This window comes from Globicephala melas, chromosome 10 (assembly GCF_963455315.2).
Source record: "Globicephala melas chromosome 10, mGloMel1.2, whole genome shotgun sequence".
Taxonomy (NCBI): Eukaryota; Metazoa; Chordata; class Mammalia; order Artiodactyla; family Delphinidae; genus Globicephala; species Globicephala melas.
The window spans coordinates 89,717,698-89,739,346 of NC_083323.1; the positions used below are offsets into that span (position 1 = coordinate 89,717,698).

The 21,649-nt window shown below is 39.7% G+C and overlaps 1 protein-coding gene across 1 annotated transcript in view; it reads left to right on the forward strand.

Moving 5' to 3' along the window:
- The first annotated feature begins 10,771 nt into the window (after window positions 1-10,771).
- The window catches only part of SLC15A5 (solute carrier family 15 member 5), a 91,178-nt gene continuing 80,300 nt past the window's right edge, over window positions 10,772-21,649 (forward strand). The window contains 3 exon segments of the mRNA XM_030841294.2: window positions 10,772-10,857; window positions 10,859-11,130; window positions 20,762-20,984. Of these exon segments, the coding sequence (XP_030697154.1) occupies window positions 10,772-10,857; window positions 10,859-11,130; window positions 20,762-20,984 (581 nt within the window).

Sequence of the window (21,649 nt, forward strand, 5' to 3'; positions counted from 1 at the left end):
ATAGATGCATGTATAAGCTTAGTATCAGAGTCCATCACATGGACAAGATAGACAGGATCTTACTAGCCCTATAAAATATTACACCACAGCCCCTGTGCTCCATGGATTCAGAGATAACATTGTTCCCATTTGTATATGCTGCTTTGCAATTCAAAAACTTTCTCAAATCCAATATCAAGAGCTAGGAAAAGCGTCAGAAAAAGACATCTCACTCTATGAGATAACTCGCTCTAATTTCCTCATTAGTGAACACGACATCGTCATAAAGAAAATCTGCCAACAATCTGATATAAAAACGTACATGCATCATGAAAAATAATTGCTGTTCAATTACTACTGAATTATAAAGCCGTCATACAGGTGCAATAATGCAAGAGCTTTGAAAGTATGAAAAACTGCTTAGCTTAGGTAATTACATGTGTTTGAATAAAGTCCCCAGAATAAAATTTGCAGAGTTTGAAGAAACAAATCAGAATCAAAGTGCCATTTATAATTATATAGTTTTAAATTTTCTGTTTTTTCTCCTGCATAAATTTTGAAAGGACAGGGATAATTTTTTAACTCTTGGGTCCAGGGAGTGAGAGAGAGATAAGTAGCTCTTCCTTTGCTTTTTACCTTCCCACCTCTCAAATTGGATCCACAGGGACAGTACTACCAAGATAGAAATCTAGCTATAACCATGGTAATTGCATCTTTTAAAATAGTTAAATCTTACTTATGCCCTGTGCAGAGTTTACATATATGAAAAGTAAAATTTATAGAAAGGCAATTCTATTACTACTGTGAAAAGGATATATTTCTTGTAAATTTCCAGGGTTTTTAGCAAGGGAAATTAGAATCAGAAAACTAGACAGCGCCTTAAATATCATGTAATCCAAAGCCGTTGGTCACCATATAAGGAAACTGAGGTCCTGAGAAGTTAAGTTTATTGTACAAATGTGTGTAGTTAGTAGGAGAACTGGGTCTAAAAGCATTTCTACAATATTATGGACTTCATTAAGCATAAACTTTACAGGTCCAGGTCAATTTCTAATTTTCAAGACACTCAACCTTCAGAGCTCTAAGACAGATTTTTTACCCAACTACAATGCTATAGAAATAAAATTGGACTGGCAACAAAGGGGCATGAATTTTATTGCAGGACAGGCTGTTAATTAGTTAAGTTAGCTTAGGCAAATCACTTCACCTCTCAGACCTTCAGGTGTAAAACACTGTAAACCAAGGAGCTTGGCCAAAATGTCCTCTTCCGGATTTAAAATTGTATAATTTTGACATTAGGTGCTAGTTGATCTAAAATGATGAATTTTAAAAATTAGAGGCCACCAGTCCTACCCCTGTACCCACATCTCCAATCCTCCCTCACCCTATGGTAAGATGCCTTCCTTAAGCCATCATTCTTTCAAAACACATCTGTTAGTTTATGACCAAGCTCATATTCTAAGGGAATGATTGGTTTAAAAGTGGGTGCTTTAACATTCATCAACATTTTAAGTTTTCAAGGCCAGTACTATAAAGGTTAATGATTTCCTTCTACGTATCTTCCCTAAAATTGGTGCAGGCAAAACCCCAAACTGAGGTGAATGACAAGAAATTAGTTTTACCTTCACACTGATTAACATAGTATGTGATTCATCTGCTTACTTTTTTCTTTTAGTGAAGATATAATCTAGTGTTAAAAATAACAGCCAAATTGTTTAGTTTACTCCAAGAAATAAAAAAAGAAGTGATTCAAAACATTAAAATTAAAATCAAAATACGTGGATGGACCTAGAGACTGTCATACAGAGTGAAGTAAGTTAGAAAGAGAAAAACAAATATCGTATGTTAACGCATATATGTGGAATCTAAAAAAATGGTATAGATGATCTTATTTGCAAAGCGGGAATAGAGACACAGATGTAGAGAACAAATGTATGGATACCAAGGAGGAAAGCAGGGGGGTGGGATAAATTGGGAGATGGGGATTGACATATATACACTATTGATACTATGTATAAAGTAGATAACTAATGAGAACTTACTGTAAAGCACAAGGAACTCTATTTAATGCTCTGTGGTGAGGTAAATGGGAAGGAAATCCAAAAAAGAGGAGATATATGTATACGTACAGTTGATTCACATTTCTGTACAGTAGAAACTAACACAACATTGTAAAACAACTATACTACAATAAAATTTTTTTAAATAAAATAAAATAAAAGGATATGGAGCGAGTGGAACAAATACAAAAATAAAATAACATAAAGGCTATTCAGCTATTTAAAAAACCAAAATAGGGCTTCCCTGGTGGCACAGTGGTTGAGAGTCCGCCTGCCGATGCAGGCGACACGGGTTCGTGCCCCGGTCCGGCAAGATCCCACATGCCGCGGAGCGGCTAGGCCCGTGAGCCATGGCTGCTGAGCCTGTGCGTCCGGAGCCTGTGCTCCGCAACGGGAGAGGCCACAACGGTGAGAGGCCCGCGTACCACACACACACACACACACACAAAACGAAATGAGCAACACTTCTTGTAGAGTTCTGTGCGAGTGAATGTTATTTGTGTCTGGGTATATCACAGCCACTCTCAAACACTAGACACAAACTGAAATAACATTCCAGGCACTGTTCTAGGCAGTGGGGTATAAAGATAAACGTGAAACCGCCCCTACTCTCAACACATGGTCAGTGAAGAAAATGCAAACTAATTGAAAACTATGTATTAAGAGAGATGTACACGATGTCTTAAGAACACAGAGAAGACTATCTTTGAGAAGCAAAAGAACTTTGAAAAATTTGTTTTTATTGCAGTATAGTTGATTCACAATGTTGTGTCAGTTTCTGGTATACAGCAAACTGATTCAGTTATACATACAAATATTCTTTTTCATATTCTTTTCCATTATGGTTTATTATAGGATATTAAATATAGTTCCCTGTGCTATACAGTAGGACTTTGTTGTTTATCTATTTTATATATAGTAGTTTGTGTCTGTTAATCCAAAACTCCTAATTTACCCCTCCCCCTTTTCCCTTTGGTAACCATAAATTTGTTTTCTATGTCTATGAGTCTGTTTCTGTTTTGTAAATAAATTCATTTGTATCATATTTTAGATTCCACATATGAGTGATATCATATGGTATTTGTCTTTCTCTTTCTGACTTAACTTCACTTAGTATGATAATCTCTAGGTCCATCCATGTTGCTGCAAATGGCATTATTACATTCTTTTTTATGGCTGAGTAGTATTCCATTGTATATATATACCACATCTTTATTCATCTGTCTGTAAATGGACATTTAGTTTATTTCCATATCTTGGCTACTGTAAACAGTGCTGCTATGAACATTGGGGTGCATGTATCTTTTCATATTAGAATTTTGTCTGGATATGTATTTTTTCTGCCCAGGAGTGAGACTGCTGGATCATATGGTAGTTCTATTTTTAGTTTTTAAAGAAACCTCCATACTGTTCTCCACAGTGGCTGCACTAATTTACATTCCCACCAGCAGTGTAGCAGGGTTCCCTTTTCTCCACACCCTCTCCAGCATTTGTTATTTGTAGACATTTTAATGATGGCCAGAGAATCAAAAGAACTTTTACTGAGAGTGTGATACTTATGCTGGAGTTTAAAAAATGAAGAGGTTCCCTGAGTGAATGGAAAATGAAAGTATTCCAGGCAAAAGAAATAGCATGTGAAAAAGCATGAAGAGATAAAAGAGCACACCATAGCTGTGCAACTGTGAGTATGGGATCCAGCTCCGTGGCAGAACTGCAAGGGGAGATTCTTGTTACAAGTCAGGAACTTGATCATAAAGGGCTCTATGTGCCGGGAAAGAATTTGTAATGTGATTCCATAGTCTAAAGGAGTTGTTCTCAAACCTTAAGCAGAAGATCAAATTCAGATTAAAAAAAATCTCCAGGGCCTTTATGGAGATTTAAATACAGGAGTGTTTTCCAATATCTTGGAATTGGAAATGATTTTAGGTGATATGTGGATTGAGCGTTAAATAACATGGAATCCTGTGAAAAGTGGTTGCTTATGCATTATATCCCAATCATTTTTTATCACATAAAAGAAAAAGCATCTTATGACTGTAGGCTCTGGAGTCAGGTCACATAGGTTCAAGTCCCTGCTCTCCTATATATTAATTATCTTGAATAAGTTATTTACATTCTGTGCCTTAGTTTCCATTACTATAATAGAGGTTTCATAAAAATAGTATTTACCGCCTAAGATGGTTTCAAAGATGAGTGAATGAATGCTTAGAACAGAGCATGACCCAAAAAGCACTTAATAAATGTTAACTGTTATTTTTAATTAGCATTATAATATTTACTTTTACCTTCTATTTATGGCAAGTGATTCCATTTACGGTAATCATTTTAAATTTCCTTGTTAAATGGGCTTACTTTATTTTTGAAAGTAAATCATTTTAAATGACTATTAAGTAATTAGTATCAATATGGCAAAACTCAGGACAGTCAGAGGGGCAAGAGAGTACACAAACTGATGACAGTGATGTACAAATGACTGAGGTTTGACGTAGAAGGAGGCAATGTTGGAGCAGTGGTGCAAGGAGAAAGGTTAAGAGCTCAAGCTAACATAAATCAGAAATGGTGAAGGAAAAACAAGGATTTGTGAAATATTTAACAGGTTGGATTGACAGCACTCCCTGCCCCCAAAGTCGAGGATAGTACCTGCCACATGGTAGGTACTCAATAAAAACTTTCTGGGAAAAGGTAGATAAGGAAGAAATAAAGAGTCGAAGACATAGTCTAGTTTGAATATTTGAGTCATGAACTAGAAAGTCGAGCAAGAGACCAAGGACCTGGAAAGAAGATAATGAGTTAAGCTTAGAATGTGACGAGTTTGCCTTTTCAGCAGAAATCTAGATGGAGAGGTCCACGCATTTACCAGGAACCCAGGAGAATGTCTCAGTTAAACATACAGAACTGAGAGCTATCGATTCCCTATTCTTAAGCTTGTCTTTCTCTTTCGTTCTTGGTCAAAGCAGGAAGAAAAACAGGGGCACTATGGGTGGTGTCTGTAGAAGTCAGGATTCTCCAGAGAAAGAGAACCAATAGGAAGTGCAAATATATAGTAAGAGTCTCATTTTAAGGAATTGGCTCTCATGATTAGGGAGATCTATTGGGTCTAAAATCTGATCGAGGGGGCTGGCGGGCTGGAGACTCAGAAAAGATTTAGAGTTCGAGTCCATAGGTAGTCTGCTGGAAAATCTGGAAGAGCCGATGCTGCAGGTGAAGTTCAAAGGCAACCTGCTAGAGAATTCTTCTTCCTCCGGGGGAATTAGCCTTTTGCTCTACTCAGGTCTTCAGTTGATTGGATGAAGCAAGCTGCTTTACTCAAAGTTACTGATTTAAATGTATTAATAAATCACATCCAAAAACATCGTCACACAAACATCCAGAATAATGTTTGACCAAATATCTGGGTATAGTGGCTCAACCAAGTTGGCACAGAAGATTAACTATTACAGTGTAGATGCTATAACTCATTCCCGCCTTACTTACTTTATACAAATACACCTTCTATGTAGACTTCAACGCAACAGCAAGATTCATAATAATCATTGCACAGTAGAGGAAAAACCCCTTAGGAGTGCAATGGCCTTCATTCTTAGTTATCCTCAGAGAAAGGAGAATGATGGTACATTTTCTATGTTCTTGGGACTGTATGAGCTATGATCTGTGGGGGGCGGAAGTAAATCTCCTCCACACTTGACAGAAGGATCGAGGTATAGATATTATACAACCGCCGGAGCCTCTTTATAATAGAGGAGTAGGGGTTAACACAGAGAAGGTCGTTTCCCAAAACGAGTCCATAGCCCAACGTGTACATTTCCAGTTCCACTTTACAACCAGATGACGAAGCACAAATTGCTCTCCAACAAGTCTTTGATGCACGGTTTTTAATAGTTAAATTATAGTAAGACCAATCCCCATGTTCTTGACATTGTTTTCAAATCAGCTACGAAACCTCATAGTCAATGGAATTAAATGGAATCGATAGGCCTAAAAGAACAAATATCTTCCACTGACCTTTGTGCATAACATTTACGGAGAATTATTGAGCTAGAAAAATCTTCCCTTAAAAACACTTATTAAGGGACTTCCCTGGTGGCGCAGTGGTTAAGAATCCGCCTGCCAATGCAGGGACACGGGTTTGAGCCCTCGTCCAGGATCCCACATACCACGGAGCAACTAAGCCCGTGCGCCACAACTAATGAGCCTGCACTCTAGAGCCCACGAACCGTAACTACTGAAGCCCGTCTCCCTAGAGCCCGTGCTCCGCCACAAGAGAAGCCACCGCAGTGAGAAGCCTGCGCACCGCAACTAAGAGTAGCCACCGCTCTCTGCAACTAGAGAGAAAGCCCATGCACAGTAACGAAGACCCAATGCAGCCAAAATAAATAAATAAATTTATTTGAAAAACATTGTCTAAAAAAAAAAAAATTTATTAAGTGTTTAGAGGACCTATGAAAATTATCCTGTAAGTACACATAAAATGTGAAAGTATTACTGCAACACGCTGTAAAATCATTTTGGAAGACACTACAGTTTTCTCAAAATTCATAATCAACTTGGATATATTTTATAGAAATGCTTTTTAATCCTACATTGTTAAAAATAGCCTCCTTAAAAGTAGGGCTTGGGCTTCCCTGGTGGCGCAGCGGTTGAGAGTCCGCCTGCCGATGCAGGGGACACGGATTCGTGCCCCGGTCTGAGAAGATCCCACATGCCGCGGAGAGGCTAGGCCCGTGAGCCATGGCCGCTGAGCCTGCGCGTCCGGAGCCTGTGCTCCGCAACGGGAGAGGCCACAACAGTGAGAGGCCCGCGTACCGCAAAAAAAAAAAAAAAAAAAGCAGGGCTTACATTTCTGGTATGTTCCCAATGCAACCCTTATGGGATCAGAAGCATTCAGGTTCTGGGTGCTCAGTAAAAATCATGGGTAGTCATTAGGTCATCAAATAAGCTTCTGACTAATTTTTTCTAATAAATAAGATACATATTTCAGTACCTACAAGTATGGTCAACATTATTACCCCACATGTTGACATGACTTTTGTCTTTCCAATGAAAAATTCTAGTGATAAGTATAGTTTTTACATTCCAAAAATAATACAGGCTTTTTAATTTTAAAAAATGCCTGAAATTTGCATTGTAATTTGACATTATATATCAAGATGTCTAAAAACTTTCCCACACTTTAACCCAGTAATATTGTTTCTGAAAAACCAGCCTAAAGATATAATCCGGGAATGGGAAGCTTTAAGCACAAATATTCATTAAAGTATTGCTGATAAAGCTGTCTTTTCTTTTAAATGTGGTTTCATGGTCCAAAGTTAAAGAAAGACTGACTTATAACTGATCTGAGACAAATGTAACTAACCCAAAATGGAGGAATAGTTAAGTGAGCCATGTATCTATCTATTAACGCAACCACAAAAATTCATGTTTATAAAAAGTTCACAATGGCATGTTAAAGTGCTTATAACATTACTTACAAAAGGGGTAGAAAACATACAGTAATTTTATACAATTTAAATATTTAAAGCCTACTAATAAAAACTAGCCATGAGGGGACAACATCAAAAGAAATGCTTCAAAAACATTCACTGTTTGTTTTTTTCTTCTATTTTGAGACATTTTCCAAATTGTATCTAATGTGCATACCTGTTTCTATAATGGAGGAAAAATATCACTTTATTAAGGGTGGCACGGAGTGGGAGGGGCAGAGAACAAGCCCGAGGGTGTTGGGGGTAGGATAGGGTTGCATAAAGCTAAAGTATGCCTAAGTTCTCACTTAAGGGCTCATGTGTGTTGATGAAGATGGTATGCAGTATATCCTGCCAAGTGAATCCTGCCAAGTATATCCTTCTCAAGTGAAGTTGGAACTTGTCCTTTAAGCTCATTCTGAGCTTGGTATTGAGAAATACCAATAAGAAAGAGGTGCTTTGCTGTTGTTTCAACACTACTCAGCAAATACTGTTGCTGTCCCTGAATAACCACCCTCGCACGACAGGTGCCCACCACGTGTGTCATGTTCTTGGGCAAGGATGCACAGAAGTCAAACACAATCATCACCAGGCCCCGGGAAGAGGCGGTGCTGCCCTGCTTGGGAAATCACACTCCAAGAGACCTTTGTCAGATACTGGCTAAATATATCAGCCAGTGGCTGGGGACCAACTTTCCCTTCCATTTGCAGCAAATAAAAACAAAGTATCACTGAAGACTCTTTGTAAGTCACAGAAACCTAATGGGGATAAGTTAAACCAAAATTGATTGGAAATTGAGTCTTTTATAGAAGGAAAAACTAATCGTGTCTCCTTAAAGGATAAGGACCATGGTGGCGCTGAGTTCTCCATCAGGGCCACGTGGGCAATCTCTTTTTGGTAAGGCCATCTGACTCAGCTTCCACCATTTCTAATCTTGTCATTCCACTTATGATAAAAATGCCTGTGGAGAAACAGCAAAAGTACTATCTTAGACCATGTGCTGATCCCCTTGGCCAGGAGAAAGCCCCACCGAGATCTCAAGTATAGATGGATGTCATTCCCCAAAGGTAGGATGGCTACAGGCTGGGGTTTGCCCTAGACAATCCCAGTGTGTATCTGTTTTTTAGGAATAACTATAAGTAGCATCACTTTCACTCACAAACGTGTCCAAGTTTCGATAATAAATTGCATGATCACTCTATAAAAAGGAAAAACAGGGCATTGTTACCAAAGGGGGGAGAAGTGATGCTGAGTGGATGAAAATAGCCGCCATTACGAGACTCTTAGAAGAGGTCAACACAAAGTGTTTTGCACCCAATCTCTTAGGTTAAAGATAAGAATTAGCATCAAAAGCTTTTATCAGTCTTTTGCTTTCGACTCCAACATGAAAATAACATTCCTATACTCACCCCCTATGTTTTGAATTATTATGACTTTGACCCAATAATTCCATTCCCTTGTCTTCCTATGTCCTTGCTGCTAAACCCCTAACTGTTAAAATGTTCCCTTTTACGGCTGCTTTTTTTTTTAAATTTTAGTATATATATTTTTATAAAATTGTGTTTCAGGTGTACAGCAAAGTTATTCAGTTATACATATGTATTTTTACAGATTCTTTTCTATTATAGGTTATTACAAGTTATTGAATATAGCTGTGCTATACAGTAAAACCTTGTTGTTTATTTTATATATAGTAGTGTGTATCTGTTAGTCCTAAGCTCCTAATTTATCCCTTTGGTAAATTTATCTCTTATTTCCCCTTTGGTAACCATAAGTTTGTTCCTATGTGAGTGTATTTCTGTTTTGTGAATAAATTCATTTGTATTATTTTTTTAGATTCCACATATAAGTGATATCATACAATTGTCTTTCTCTGACTTGGGCAGAAGATCTAACTAGACATTTTCCCAAAGAAGACATACAGATAGCCAAAACGCACATGAAAAGATGTTCAACACTGCTAATTATTAGAGAACTGCAAATCAAAACTACAATGAGCTATCACCTCACACTGGTCAGAATGACCATCACCAAAAAGTCTACAAATATTAAATGCTGGAGAGGGTATGAGGAAAAGGAACTGCTACACTGTTGGTGGGAATGAAAATTGGTGCAGCCACTATGGAAAACAATATGGGTTCCTTAAAAAAGTAAAATAGAGTTACCATATGATCCAGCAACCCCACTCCTTGGTGTATGTTCAGAAATGACAAAAACCCTATTTGAAAAGATACCTGCATCCCAATGTTCATGGAAGCACTATTTACAATAGACAAGACACGGAAGCAACCTAAGTGTCCATCGACAGATGAATGGATAAAGAAGATGTGCTATATATAATATATACACAATGGAAATCAGTCAGTCATAAAAAAGAATGAATTATCATACGGCTGCTTTTTCAGCTTAATTTGTGCTCTTCTGCTTTCCGAAACAGAATGTTAACATCCATTCACCCAGCTGAAGGGTCAGGGTGATACCTGATCCAATATTCCCCAAAGCATGTGTAGGATAGTTGCTGTACCCCTGTTGCTGAGTAATAATGAGTCAAATAGTGCCTTTCACTGATTTCCTCCGAGAGGCTGTTCTACAAGCCTGGGGTCAACTTAAAGGAAGACGGGTTTTGTTTAATATTTTCTCTTTTCATTAGTGCACTTAAATTACTTTCTTGCAAACTCTGCTTGTTACCTAAATGTACTAGCACTTCTGTTACCTAATTAGCTTTCTTATCAGAATTCCAACCAAAAATAACAAGAAATGTAATAATGATAAGATATCCTGCCCCCTCAAAACAGATTTCCTTTCGCGCTTTATCTCTTGGTACTGTTCTGGCTTGTTTAATTAAAGTATCAGAAATTATTAGACTCAAATTATTTCTTGATCTAGTGCTCAAATTCTCCTGAAAAACTGCTTCTTCTGCCTCCGTATTTAAACTTTATCAGTGTGAGGCAGATGAGTTTCCACACGTATTCAACTGGATTCATGTAATTCAATATAAATTTGCAGGAAGAGCCTAATTTAGCCTCTAAGTAATTAGACGAACAAATCAGATTTGGCTACACTGAGCTACCATGGTTTAAATACTCATGTCTCTTTTCTTGTGCTCTTCGATCAGCAAAATGAACAACACTAATGTGCAAAAAAAACGTATGAAACTTAGCATGGAGTTGTGAAATTCAAAGCAAAGATCTTATTTATTTTTTCATTAGAGGAGTGGGGGAAAAATCACCAAGTTTAAACCACTAGCATAAGTAGTCTTCAAGGAGGGTAGTCATGTCTGTTACAGGCTTTAAAAACACCGATGAGAAAGTACCCTTAAATCACAGAATTGAGAAGGAGAAAACTGTAAGACATATTGGTTATTTGTCTTCATCATACTCTGAAAAAATTTCAAGTTGGAATCTGTTTGCTTCTGGTGGAGCTGTGTGAGAGGTTCACTTTCTTTGAAGTCGTCTGCAATATGATCCCTTTTTGCACCGTCAAGCTTGGCTATCACAATTACCAAGCCGCCATTTTGAACTTGTGTTTTATTGGAACGTCAATCCTTACCCCGGTGTTTGCAGGATGGCTTGCTGATGTATGTCTAGGAAGAAACAAACTGGTACAGGTTTGCTTATTTCTGCATTTTCTAGGTGAGTGTCCACTTCTGACTGGATTGTTTTACAACTTATTTTAGTGGATTTTTATTAGAACGTTTGATTTATGCTATACCCACTTTGTTTTAGCATAAGATGTAATAAATGAGCTAAGAATGTTGCTTCAATTTAGTTTATTCTCTGTATTATTTGAGGGATACTACTAAGTGTGTGTGTGTGTGTGTGTGTGAGAGGATGCTTTGATACTTTTATCATTGCACTGATTATATTTTATAATAATTATCTCTTTAAATGTCTGTTTTCTATACTCTGCAGAATTCCCTCCTTTCCCCCCTTCCTACCACAAGCCAAAATTTGTGACAAATTCTATGTGAAATATGAAGTTCATTTGCTTCACAACTAAAGTGAAGTGTGCTAAAAAGTTGTTTTGAAGTACATGTAGAAACGTTTTCATCAAAAGGTGGTCTTTTAATTAGTCATATAATAATTAAGATTGCACTTGAAGACATGATTTCCATATTATGAAGTATGGCTACATGCTAAAAAATGAATGAATTTAACGCTACACTGTGCTTCTTTACATAACAAAAAAGAAATAGATCTACAAAAGTTTGGGAGTGACGTGATTGCAAGCAATGTTGGGGAAATATCAAATTTGTCTGATATGAAATAGAGATCAAGTTGATGAACAGTCTAGAAATTTAGCCTGGGAAGTTCAGGTTGCTCTTCTAGACAAGAAGGAGTTACTGAAGATATGAACACATTTGTGAAATGCTTCAATAAACAGGACTGACAATCACAGTGAGAGGTTAGAGAGAGAACAGAAAATCTCAGGATGTTGGTCTAGGTGATGGAGAAGTGTCAATCCAGGAAAGAACATAAAACCATAAAAACTCATCAACTATGTAAGGTCACAAATATGATGGAAATTAACTCCAAGTTCTGAGCTGAGGAACTTAGGTAGGCAGTTCATCAAAACTGACCAGTGCAGCAGAAATGCAGTTTTGGGGGACAGGGGAGGTGAATGAGGAAGTGATGGGTATCAGCTACTCAACCTACACACAATTCCAATCAGATGGTAAAGTACCATTCACTGAATCGATCAGAGCGTGATTCAAACTTGTACGCTTCTTCACTGTTTCAGTTCCATGAAATAAAAACTAAGTCACTGCATGGCAAATATTTGTTCACCATTCCATAAGTGTTTATCATTGACTACTCTGTGCTAGACATTGTTCCAGGATCTGGAACCCAACAGAGAAGAAAGCAGTCTCTTTTCTTATGAAGTTGACTTTCTGATGTGGGGAGAGGGAAAATCAAGTAATAAATAGCTATTATGTTGGGTGGTAATGTGTGATGATGAAAAAAAAGCTGAGGAAGGGGACAGGATGGACTAGAGAGTGACAAGGTGGCTCTTCTGTGTCAGGGAATGTTTTCTGATGAGGAGACATTGAAGCATGATTTACTCTTCTTCACTTGGTAACAGGTCATGTCAGTGGCATTAGGTAACTTCTTGTTTAACATGGTGATTCCCATCAGTCTAAATTCCTGTGTAAGTCATCAGACTAGGACTGAAGTCCCAACTTAGAATTTGGCAAACAGAAGGCAAGTCAATTCCACGACCATTCAGTTTCCTACTCAAAGTTGTTTCCTGGTGTCCCCCACTCATGGATGTCATAAAATTCCAACCAGTCACTAAGTATCAGAGGTTCCATCAAAAATGTGTCTTCTGTCTGTATTGCTACAACCTTAGCTCAAAAATGCAGCCTTCATCTTCTTGACCATTACAGTGGCCTGCTTACTGGCTGTCAGTCATCAGTGTGACCCCAGTGCTGTTTCTACCAAAAAACACTGACTTCCTAAAAGAATAAATCTATACATTGGCTCTATTATCTAAAATGTAAAAGCCAATTTAGTTTATAAGAACCTTTAGAACCTGTCCCAAATTTACCTCTCCAAACTTCTGTCTCAGTACACGACCCCAATCAGGCGGAACTTCTCCTCACGGGCTTCCCTACTTTTCTAATGTTACATCTGCTCTTTTCTCTGCCTGAAATTGTCATTTTCCTTTACCTTTCCATCCCATATCCGAGACATGAAAACTCCTGGCCCTTCCTTCAAGATTCATGTAGTGGGAGGCTTCCGGGAAAATGGCGGAAGAGTAAGACGCGGAGATCACCTTCCCCCCCCACAGATACACCAGAAATACATCTACACGTGGAACTACTCCTACAGAACACCTACTGAACGCTGGCAGAAGACCTCAGACCTCCCAAAAGGCAAGAACCCCCCCATGTACCTGGGTAGGGCAAAAGAAAAAAGAAAAAACAGAGACAAAAGGATAGGGACGGTACCTGCACCAGCGGGAGGGAGCTGTGAAGGAGGAAAGATTTCCACACACTAGGAAGCCCCTTCGCGGGCGGAGACTGCGGGTGGCGGAGGGGCGAAGCTTCGGAGCCGCGGAGGAGAGCGCAGCAGCAGGGGTGCTGGGGGCAAAGCGGGGAGATTCCCGCACAGAGAATCAGGGCCGACAGGCACTCACCAGGCCGAGAGGCTTGTCTGCTCACCCGCCGGGGCGGGCGGGGCTGGGAGCTGAGGCTCGGGCTTCGGTCGGATCCCAGGGAGAGGCCTGGGGTTGGCGGTGTGAACACAGCCTGCAGGGGGTTAGTGCGCCACGGCTAGCCGGGAGGGAGTCCGGGGAAAAGTCTGGAGCTGCCGAAGAGGCAAGAGACTTTTTCTTACCTCTTTGTTTCCTGCTGCGCGAGGAGAGGAGATTAAGAGCGCTGCTTAAAGGAGCTCCAGAGACGGGCGCGAGCCGCGGCTAAAAGCGCGGACCCCAGAGACGGGCATGAGACGCTAAGGCTGCTGCTGCCGCCACCAAGAAGCCTGTGTGCGAGCACAGGTCACTCTCCACAGCCCCCTTCCGGGGAGCCTGTGCAGCCCGCCACTGCCAGGGTCCCGGGATCCAGGGTCAACTCCCCCAGGAGAACGCACAGCGCGCCTCAGGCTGGTGCAACGTCATGCCGGCCTCTGCCGCTGCAGGCCTGCCCCGCCCTCCGTGCTCCTCCCTCCCCCCGGCCTGATTGAGCTAGAGCCCCCGAAGCAGCTGCGCCTTTAACCCCGTCCTGTCTGAGCTAAGAACAGACGCCCTCCGGCGACCTACACGCAGAGGCGGAGCCAAATCCAAAGCTGAGCCCCTGGGAGCTGTACGAACAAAGAAGAGAAAGGGAAATCTCTCCCAGCAGCTTCAGGAGCAGCGGATTAAAGCACCACAATCAACTTGATGTACCCTGCATCTGTGGAATACATGAATAGACAACGAATCATCCCAAATTAAGGAGGTGGACTTGAGAACAAGATTTATTATTTTTTCCCCTTTTCCTCTTTTTGTGAGTGTGTATGTGTATGCTTCTGTGTGTGATTTTGTCTGTATAGCTTTGCTTCTACCATTTGTCCTAGGGTTCTATCCGTCCGTTTTTTAAATTTTTTTCTCTTAATAATTATTTTTTTATTTTAATAACTTTATTATATTTTACATTACTTTATTTTACTTTTCTCCTTTCTTTTTTTCCTTCCTTCCCTCCTTCCTTCCTCCCTCCTTCCTTCCTTCCTTTCTTCCTTTCTTTCTTTCTTTCTTTCTTTCTTTCTTTCTTTCTTTCTTTCTTTCTTTCTCCTTCTACTAATTCATTCTTTCTACTTTTTCTCCCTTTTATTCTGAGCCGTGTAGATGAAAGGCTCTTGGTGCAGCAGCCAGGAGTCAGTGCTGTGCCTCTGAGGAGGGAGAGCCAACTTCAGGACACTGGTCCACAAGAGACCTCCCAGCTCCACATAATATCAAATGGTGAAAATCTCCCAGAGATCTCCATCTCAACACCAGCACCCAGCTTCACTCAATGACCAGCAAGCTACAGTGCTGGACATCCTATGCCAAACAACTAGCAAGACAGGAACACAACCCCACCCATTGGCAGAGAGGCTGCCTAAAATCATAACAAGTCCACAGACACCCCAAAACACACCACCAGACGTGGACCTGCCCACCAGAAAGACAAGATCCAGCCTCATCCACCAGAACACAGGCACTAGTCCCCTCCACCAGGAAGCCTACACAACCCACTGAACCAACCTTAGCCACTGGGGACAGACACGAAAAACAACAGGAACTACGAACCTGCAGCCTGCAAAAAGGAGACCCCAAACACAGTAAGATAAGCAAAATGAGAAGACAGAAAAACAGCAGATGAAGGAGCAAGATAAAAACCCACCAGACCTAACAAATGAAGAGGAAATAGGCAGTCTACCTGAAAAAGAATTCAGAATAATGATAGTAAAGATGATCCAAAATCTTGGAAATAGAACAGACAAAATGCAAGAAATATTTCACAAGGACCTAGAAGAACTAAAGATGAAACAAACAACGATGAACAACACAATAAATGAAATTAAAAGTACTCTAGATGGGATCAATAGCAGAGTAGCTGAGGCAGAAGAACGGATAAGTGACCTGGAAGATAAAATAGTGGAAATAACTACTGCAGAGCAGAATAAAGAAAAAAGAATGAAATGCCAATAAAATGGACAGCCTGGAAGAAATGGACAAATTCTTAGAAATGCACAACCTACCAAGACTGAATCAGGAAGAAATAGAAAATATGAACAGACCAATCACAAGCACTGAAATTGAAACTGTGATTAAAAATCTTCCAACAAACAAAAGCCCAGGACCACATGGCTTCACAGGCGAATTCTATCAAACATTTAGAGAAGAGTTAACACCTATCCTTCTCAAACTCTTCCAAAATATAGCAGAGGGAGGAACACTCCCAAACTAATTCTACGAGGCCACCATCACCCTGATACCAAAACCAGACAAGGATGTCACAAAGAAAGAAAACTACAGGCCAATATCACTGATGAACATAGATGCAAAAATCCTCAACAAAATACTAGCAAGCAGAATCCAACAGCACATTAAATGGATCATACACCATGACCAAGTGGGGTTTATTCCAGGAATGCAAGGATTCTTCAATATATGCAAATCAATCAATGTGATACACCATATTAACAAATTGAAGGAGAAAAAACATATGATCATCTCATTAGATGCAGAGAAAGCTTTCAACAAAATTCAACACCCATTTATGATAAAAACCATTTATGATAAAAAGTAGGCATAGAGGGAACTTTCCTTCAACATAATAAAGGCCATATATGACAAACCCACAGCCAACATTGTCCTCAATGGTGAAAAACTGAAAGCATTTCCACTAAGATAAGGAAAAACACAAGGTTGCCCACTGTCACCACTCTTATTCAACATAGTTTTGGAAGTTTTAGCCACAGCAATCAGAGAAGAAAAGGAAGTAAAAGGTATCCAAATCAGAAAAGAAGTAAAGCTGTCACTGTTTGCAGATGACATGATACTATACATAGAGAATCCTAAAGATGCTACCAGAAAACTACTAGAGCTAATCAATGAATTTGGTAAATTAGCAGGATACAAAATTAATGCACAGAAATCTCTTGCATTCCTATACACTAATGATGAAAAATATGAAAGAGAAATTAAGGAAACACTCCCATTTACCATGGCGACAAAAAGAATAAAATACCTAAGAAGAAACCTACCTAAGGAGACAAAAGACCTGTATGTAGAAAACTATGACACTGATGAAAGAAATTAAAGATGATACAAATAGATGGAGAGATATACCATGTTCTTGGATTGGAAGAATCAACATTGTGAAAATGACTCTACTACCCAAAGCAATCTACAGATTCAATGCAATCCCTATCAAACTACCACTGGCATTTTTCACAGAACTAGAACAAAAACTTTCACAATTTGTATGGAAACACAAAAGACACTGAATAGCCAAAGCAATCTTGAGAATGAAAAACGGAGCTGGAGGAATCAGGCTCCTTGACTTCAGACTATACTACAAAGCTACAGTAATCAAGACAGTGTGGTACTGGCACAAAAACAGAAAGATAGATCAATGGAACAGGATAGAAAGCCCAGAGATAAACCCACGCACATATGGTCACCTTATCTTTGATAAAGGAGGCAGGAATGTACAGTGGAGAAAGGACAGCCTCTTCAATAAGTGGTGCTGGGAAAACTGGACAGGTACATATAAAAGTATGAGATTAGATCACTCCCTAACACCATACACAAAAATAAGCTCAAAATGGATTAAAGACCTAAATGTAAGCCCAGAAACTATCAAACTCTTAGAGGAAAACACAGGCAGAACACTCTATGACATAAATCACAGCAAGATCCTTTTTGACCCACCTTGTAGAGAAATGGAAATAAAAATAAACAAATGGGACCTAATGAAACTTCAAAGCTTTTGCACAGCAAAGGAAACCATAAACAAGACCAAAAGACAACCCTCAGAATGGGAGAAAATATTTGCAAATGAAGCAACTGACAAAGGATTAATCTCCAAAATTTATAAGCAGCTCATGCAGCTCAATAACAAAAAACCAAGCAACCCAATCCAAAAATGGGCAGAAGATCTAAACAGACATTTCTCCAAAGAAGATATATAGACTGCCAACAAACACATGAAAGAATGCTCAACATCATTAATCATTAGAGAAATGCAAATCAAAACCACAATGAGATATCATCTCACACCAGTCAGAATGGCCATCATCAAAAAATCTAGAAACAATAAATGCTGGAGAGGGTGTGGAGAAAAGGGAACCCTCTTGCACTGCTGGTGGGAATGTAAATTGATACAGCCACTGTGGAGAACAGTATGGAGGTTCCTTAAAAAACTACAAATAGAACTACCATATGACCCAGCAATCCCACTACTGGGCATATACCCTGAGAAAACCATAATTCAAAAAGAGTCATGTACCAAAATGTTCATTGCAGCTCTATTTACAATAGCCCAGAGATGGAAACAACCTAAGTGCCCATCATCGGATGAATGGATAAAGAAGATGTGGCCTATATATACAATGGAATATTACTCAGCCATAAAAAGAAACGAAATTGAGCTATTTGTAATGAGGTGGATAGACCTAGAGTCTGTCATACAGAGTGAAGTAAGTCAGAAAGAGAAATACAAATACCGTATGCTAACACATATATATGGAATTTAAGGAAAAAAATGTCATGAAGAACCTAGGGGTAAGACAGGAATAAAGACACAGACCTACTAGAGAATGGACTTGTGGATATGGGGAGGGGGAAGGGTAAGCTGTGACAAAGCGAGAGAGAGGCATGGACATATATACACTACCAAACATAAGGTAGATAGCTAGTGGGAAGCAGCCGCATAGCACAGGGAGATCAGCTCGGTGCTTTGCGACCACCTAGAGGGGTGGGATAGGGAGGGTGGGAGGGAGGGAGACCCAAGAGGGAAGAGATATGGGGATATATGTATACATACAGCTGATTCACTTTGTTATAAAGCAGAAACTAACACACCATTGGAAAGCAGTTATACTCCAATAAAGATGTTAAAAAAAAAAAAAAGATTCACGTAGTGTTCGTTGCTAGCTCCTCTGTGCTCAGCCACGCTCTGATCATACCCAAGTGATTGCATTTGCCCCATTATAATTGTCCACCTGCATGTGTGCCTTCTCCGATGGATGCATTCGCTCCTGATGGGAGGAACCAGCAGACCCCCACCACCTAGCAAGAGATATGACACATCATGGTGCTTTATACAGAGCTACCAAGTACAGGTGTGCGGACTGTGCACTGCACAATAGCACACATCAACAAGGAATCTTTTTATCTTATATGTCAATGACTTGTATTTTTATTACATCAATTTTAAAGTAGATAGAAATAAAGTTTTTACCTACTGCAATCAGTGTATTATGACATTTTTCAAAAGATGGAAGTAAAGTGCCTTTCAAATTTACACAAAGTTACCACTAAAAGAATTTGTCTTTAAATAGATGGCTGCTGCAAGAAGCAGTTCTCTGTCCATCCTCTTTGGATAACCTTAGCCTAGCCAGGCCTCACGTGACACTTCCAGAGATAAAGACTGAGTGGCAGAGAGAGAGAGGGAGAAGTTAGCTGCACATCTGGCTCACCTTAACAGGAAACATTTCAAACTCAGTAAAGGGCCCACCCTCATGGTAAATCAATCTGTTACCAAACAACTATTAAGGGCATGCATTCTTCACATTGCAAAAGCCACTGTATGGGAGATGGAAACATTAGGCCCAGTTTTTGCCTTTAATACCCTTATAGTCTAATTGAGAAAACTAACCACATAAAATGACTATATAAAAATTTATACCAAAAAAGTGTGAATGCCAAGTTAATAAAACGGAGTTGAAAACTAACATGGAGAAGCCATTTTTCCCTAATCAAATTGACCCCCCCCCAAAAAAATTGATCTGATCATGTGATAACAGGAATTTCAAGAAGAGGGAGATCACAACTGGGTTACTCCGTAACATTGGGTCACTTAGCCTCAACAAACCTGTTTCTTTTTTTTTCTTTTTTTTTGAAAAATCAGAATTAAAAAAAAAAAATCTGTCCTCTGTCATCACAAAGTTTTTCCAAGATCAAACAATGTAGTACACAAAGATGTTTTGCAAACTATAAATAGCTTAGCAAAAGTATGGAATTGAGTGGTAATTATTAGACAAGGAAAGTCTTCAAGTTTGATCCCTGCAAGACGGAAGTGAGAAGGCAGCTTAATCTTCTTTTTGTTGGTTTGTTTTTGGGTTTGATTGAAGTCTGGTTGATTTACAATGTCGTGTTAGTTTCAGGTGTACAGCAAAGTGATTTCAACCTTCCTTTGTCATTCTCTCCTCCCTCCTTCCCACCTGTACTGCATTACTCACCTCACACCCATCCCCAGCCTTCTCACCTATGTGTGTGGCAAAGGAGGCTCCACGCCACTACAGGAGAAATGAGAGAAATAAAAGGGATTTAAAAGGAAAAAGCGAAGTAGAAAAGGAAAAGAGAGGCTATGTTCTTCTCTAACTACAATAACGTTCTTCTTAAAACGTTTTCTTTAACAGGCTTCTGAGATGTCTGAGATCATCGCGGTTTTTCTCACTCTGTTGATTAACAACAAATAACCCTTGTGAACGGTGGTTTTTCTCTGGGGGTGGGACTGCAAACATCTTTAGTGTCTCACATCAGGTATTTCTGAATTGTTTTAACTTTGTCAAAATGGACACGATTTGCTTGTATGTCCTCTGAGAGATAGTTCAAGTCTGAGGGGAAAAAAACTAGGACTTTGGATTAATTAAAAACATATACTGGGCTTCCCTGGTGGCGCAGTGGTTAAGAGTCCGCCTGCCGATGCAGGGGACACGGGTTCGTGCCCCGGTCCGGGAAGATCCCACATGCCGCGGAGTGGCTGGGCCCGTGAGCCATGGCCGCTGAGCCTGCGCGTCCGGAGCCTGTGCTTTGCAACGGGAGAGGCCACAACCGTGAGAGGCCCACGTACAGCAGAAAAAACCAAACAAACAAACAAACAAAAACATATACTGAGGGAAATATTTACATTTAGGAAAATCGTATTACCTCCAGAATTGCCATGATTAATATTTTAATGAGACAATTGCATAACGAGGCAACGTTCAGAGGAAAAACCTTATTTCTGATGTGGTTTGGTGAGTCAGTGGTCTATACACATTTATTCCTTTTTTTTTTTTTCTCTATCTATAGGCTCTGCTTTGTTATCTGTGGCTGCTTTTCCGTTGGAGGGTTTCTACATGGGCACTCACCATATGATTGACAACATACCAAAAAAGGAACAGACCAGGCTGTTTCACGTAGCACTGGTGGCCATCTGCCTCGGCACAGGAGGAATAAGGACCATTGTCTGTCCACTGGGCGCTTACAGCCTTCAGGAGTATGGATCCCAGAAACAAGTGTCCTTTTTTAACTGGTAAGCAGCACTGGCTAGGAGAGAAAACAGGCATTCTCGGGAACAGACATTCCTCCCCCTTTGAGCATTTCTCATTGCTTGCTCTCTGGTCCCGTTTTGATGATGGTTGTTCAGCCTTTGTCATTGATTGGGCTGGGTGACAATGGGACAATACCTTTGACAATGATTCAGCCAGTATTCTGGGAGCCTATGAGTCAGGTATAGGCCAACACAGTTTACCAGCACCTTCTTGAAACACACTGATGACTTGATCCTTCAAGTAAACAAGTGTGAGATGGCATGTCATAGTGAATAGAATGTGGCTTTGGAAACAAACAGGCCTTGGTGGAAATCTCAATTCTACTTCACACAGCTGCCTGACCTTGGTCAAGTCATTTCTTCTTTGAGTTTAACCATTTCTGAAGGGTTATAATAATACCTCTTCCTGGGTTTTATTAGAGGTAATAATATGTGTATTACTGGCAGAGAATGTGGCACATAGTGGTAATCAATAAACAGTAGCTATTATTAGTTATGTCTACATTGTAATAGACTAACACGGCAGAGATTATAAATTCAGAAAGATGAAAAGGATGGAAGAAGTATTTTACAATTCGTTAAAACACCAACCAGCATCTCTATTTAACATCCACTTCACCCCCAGCACCTGAAAGAATTTGTATTCC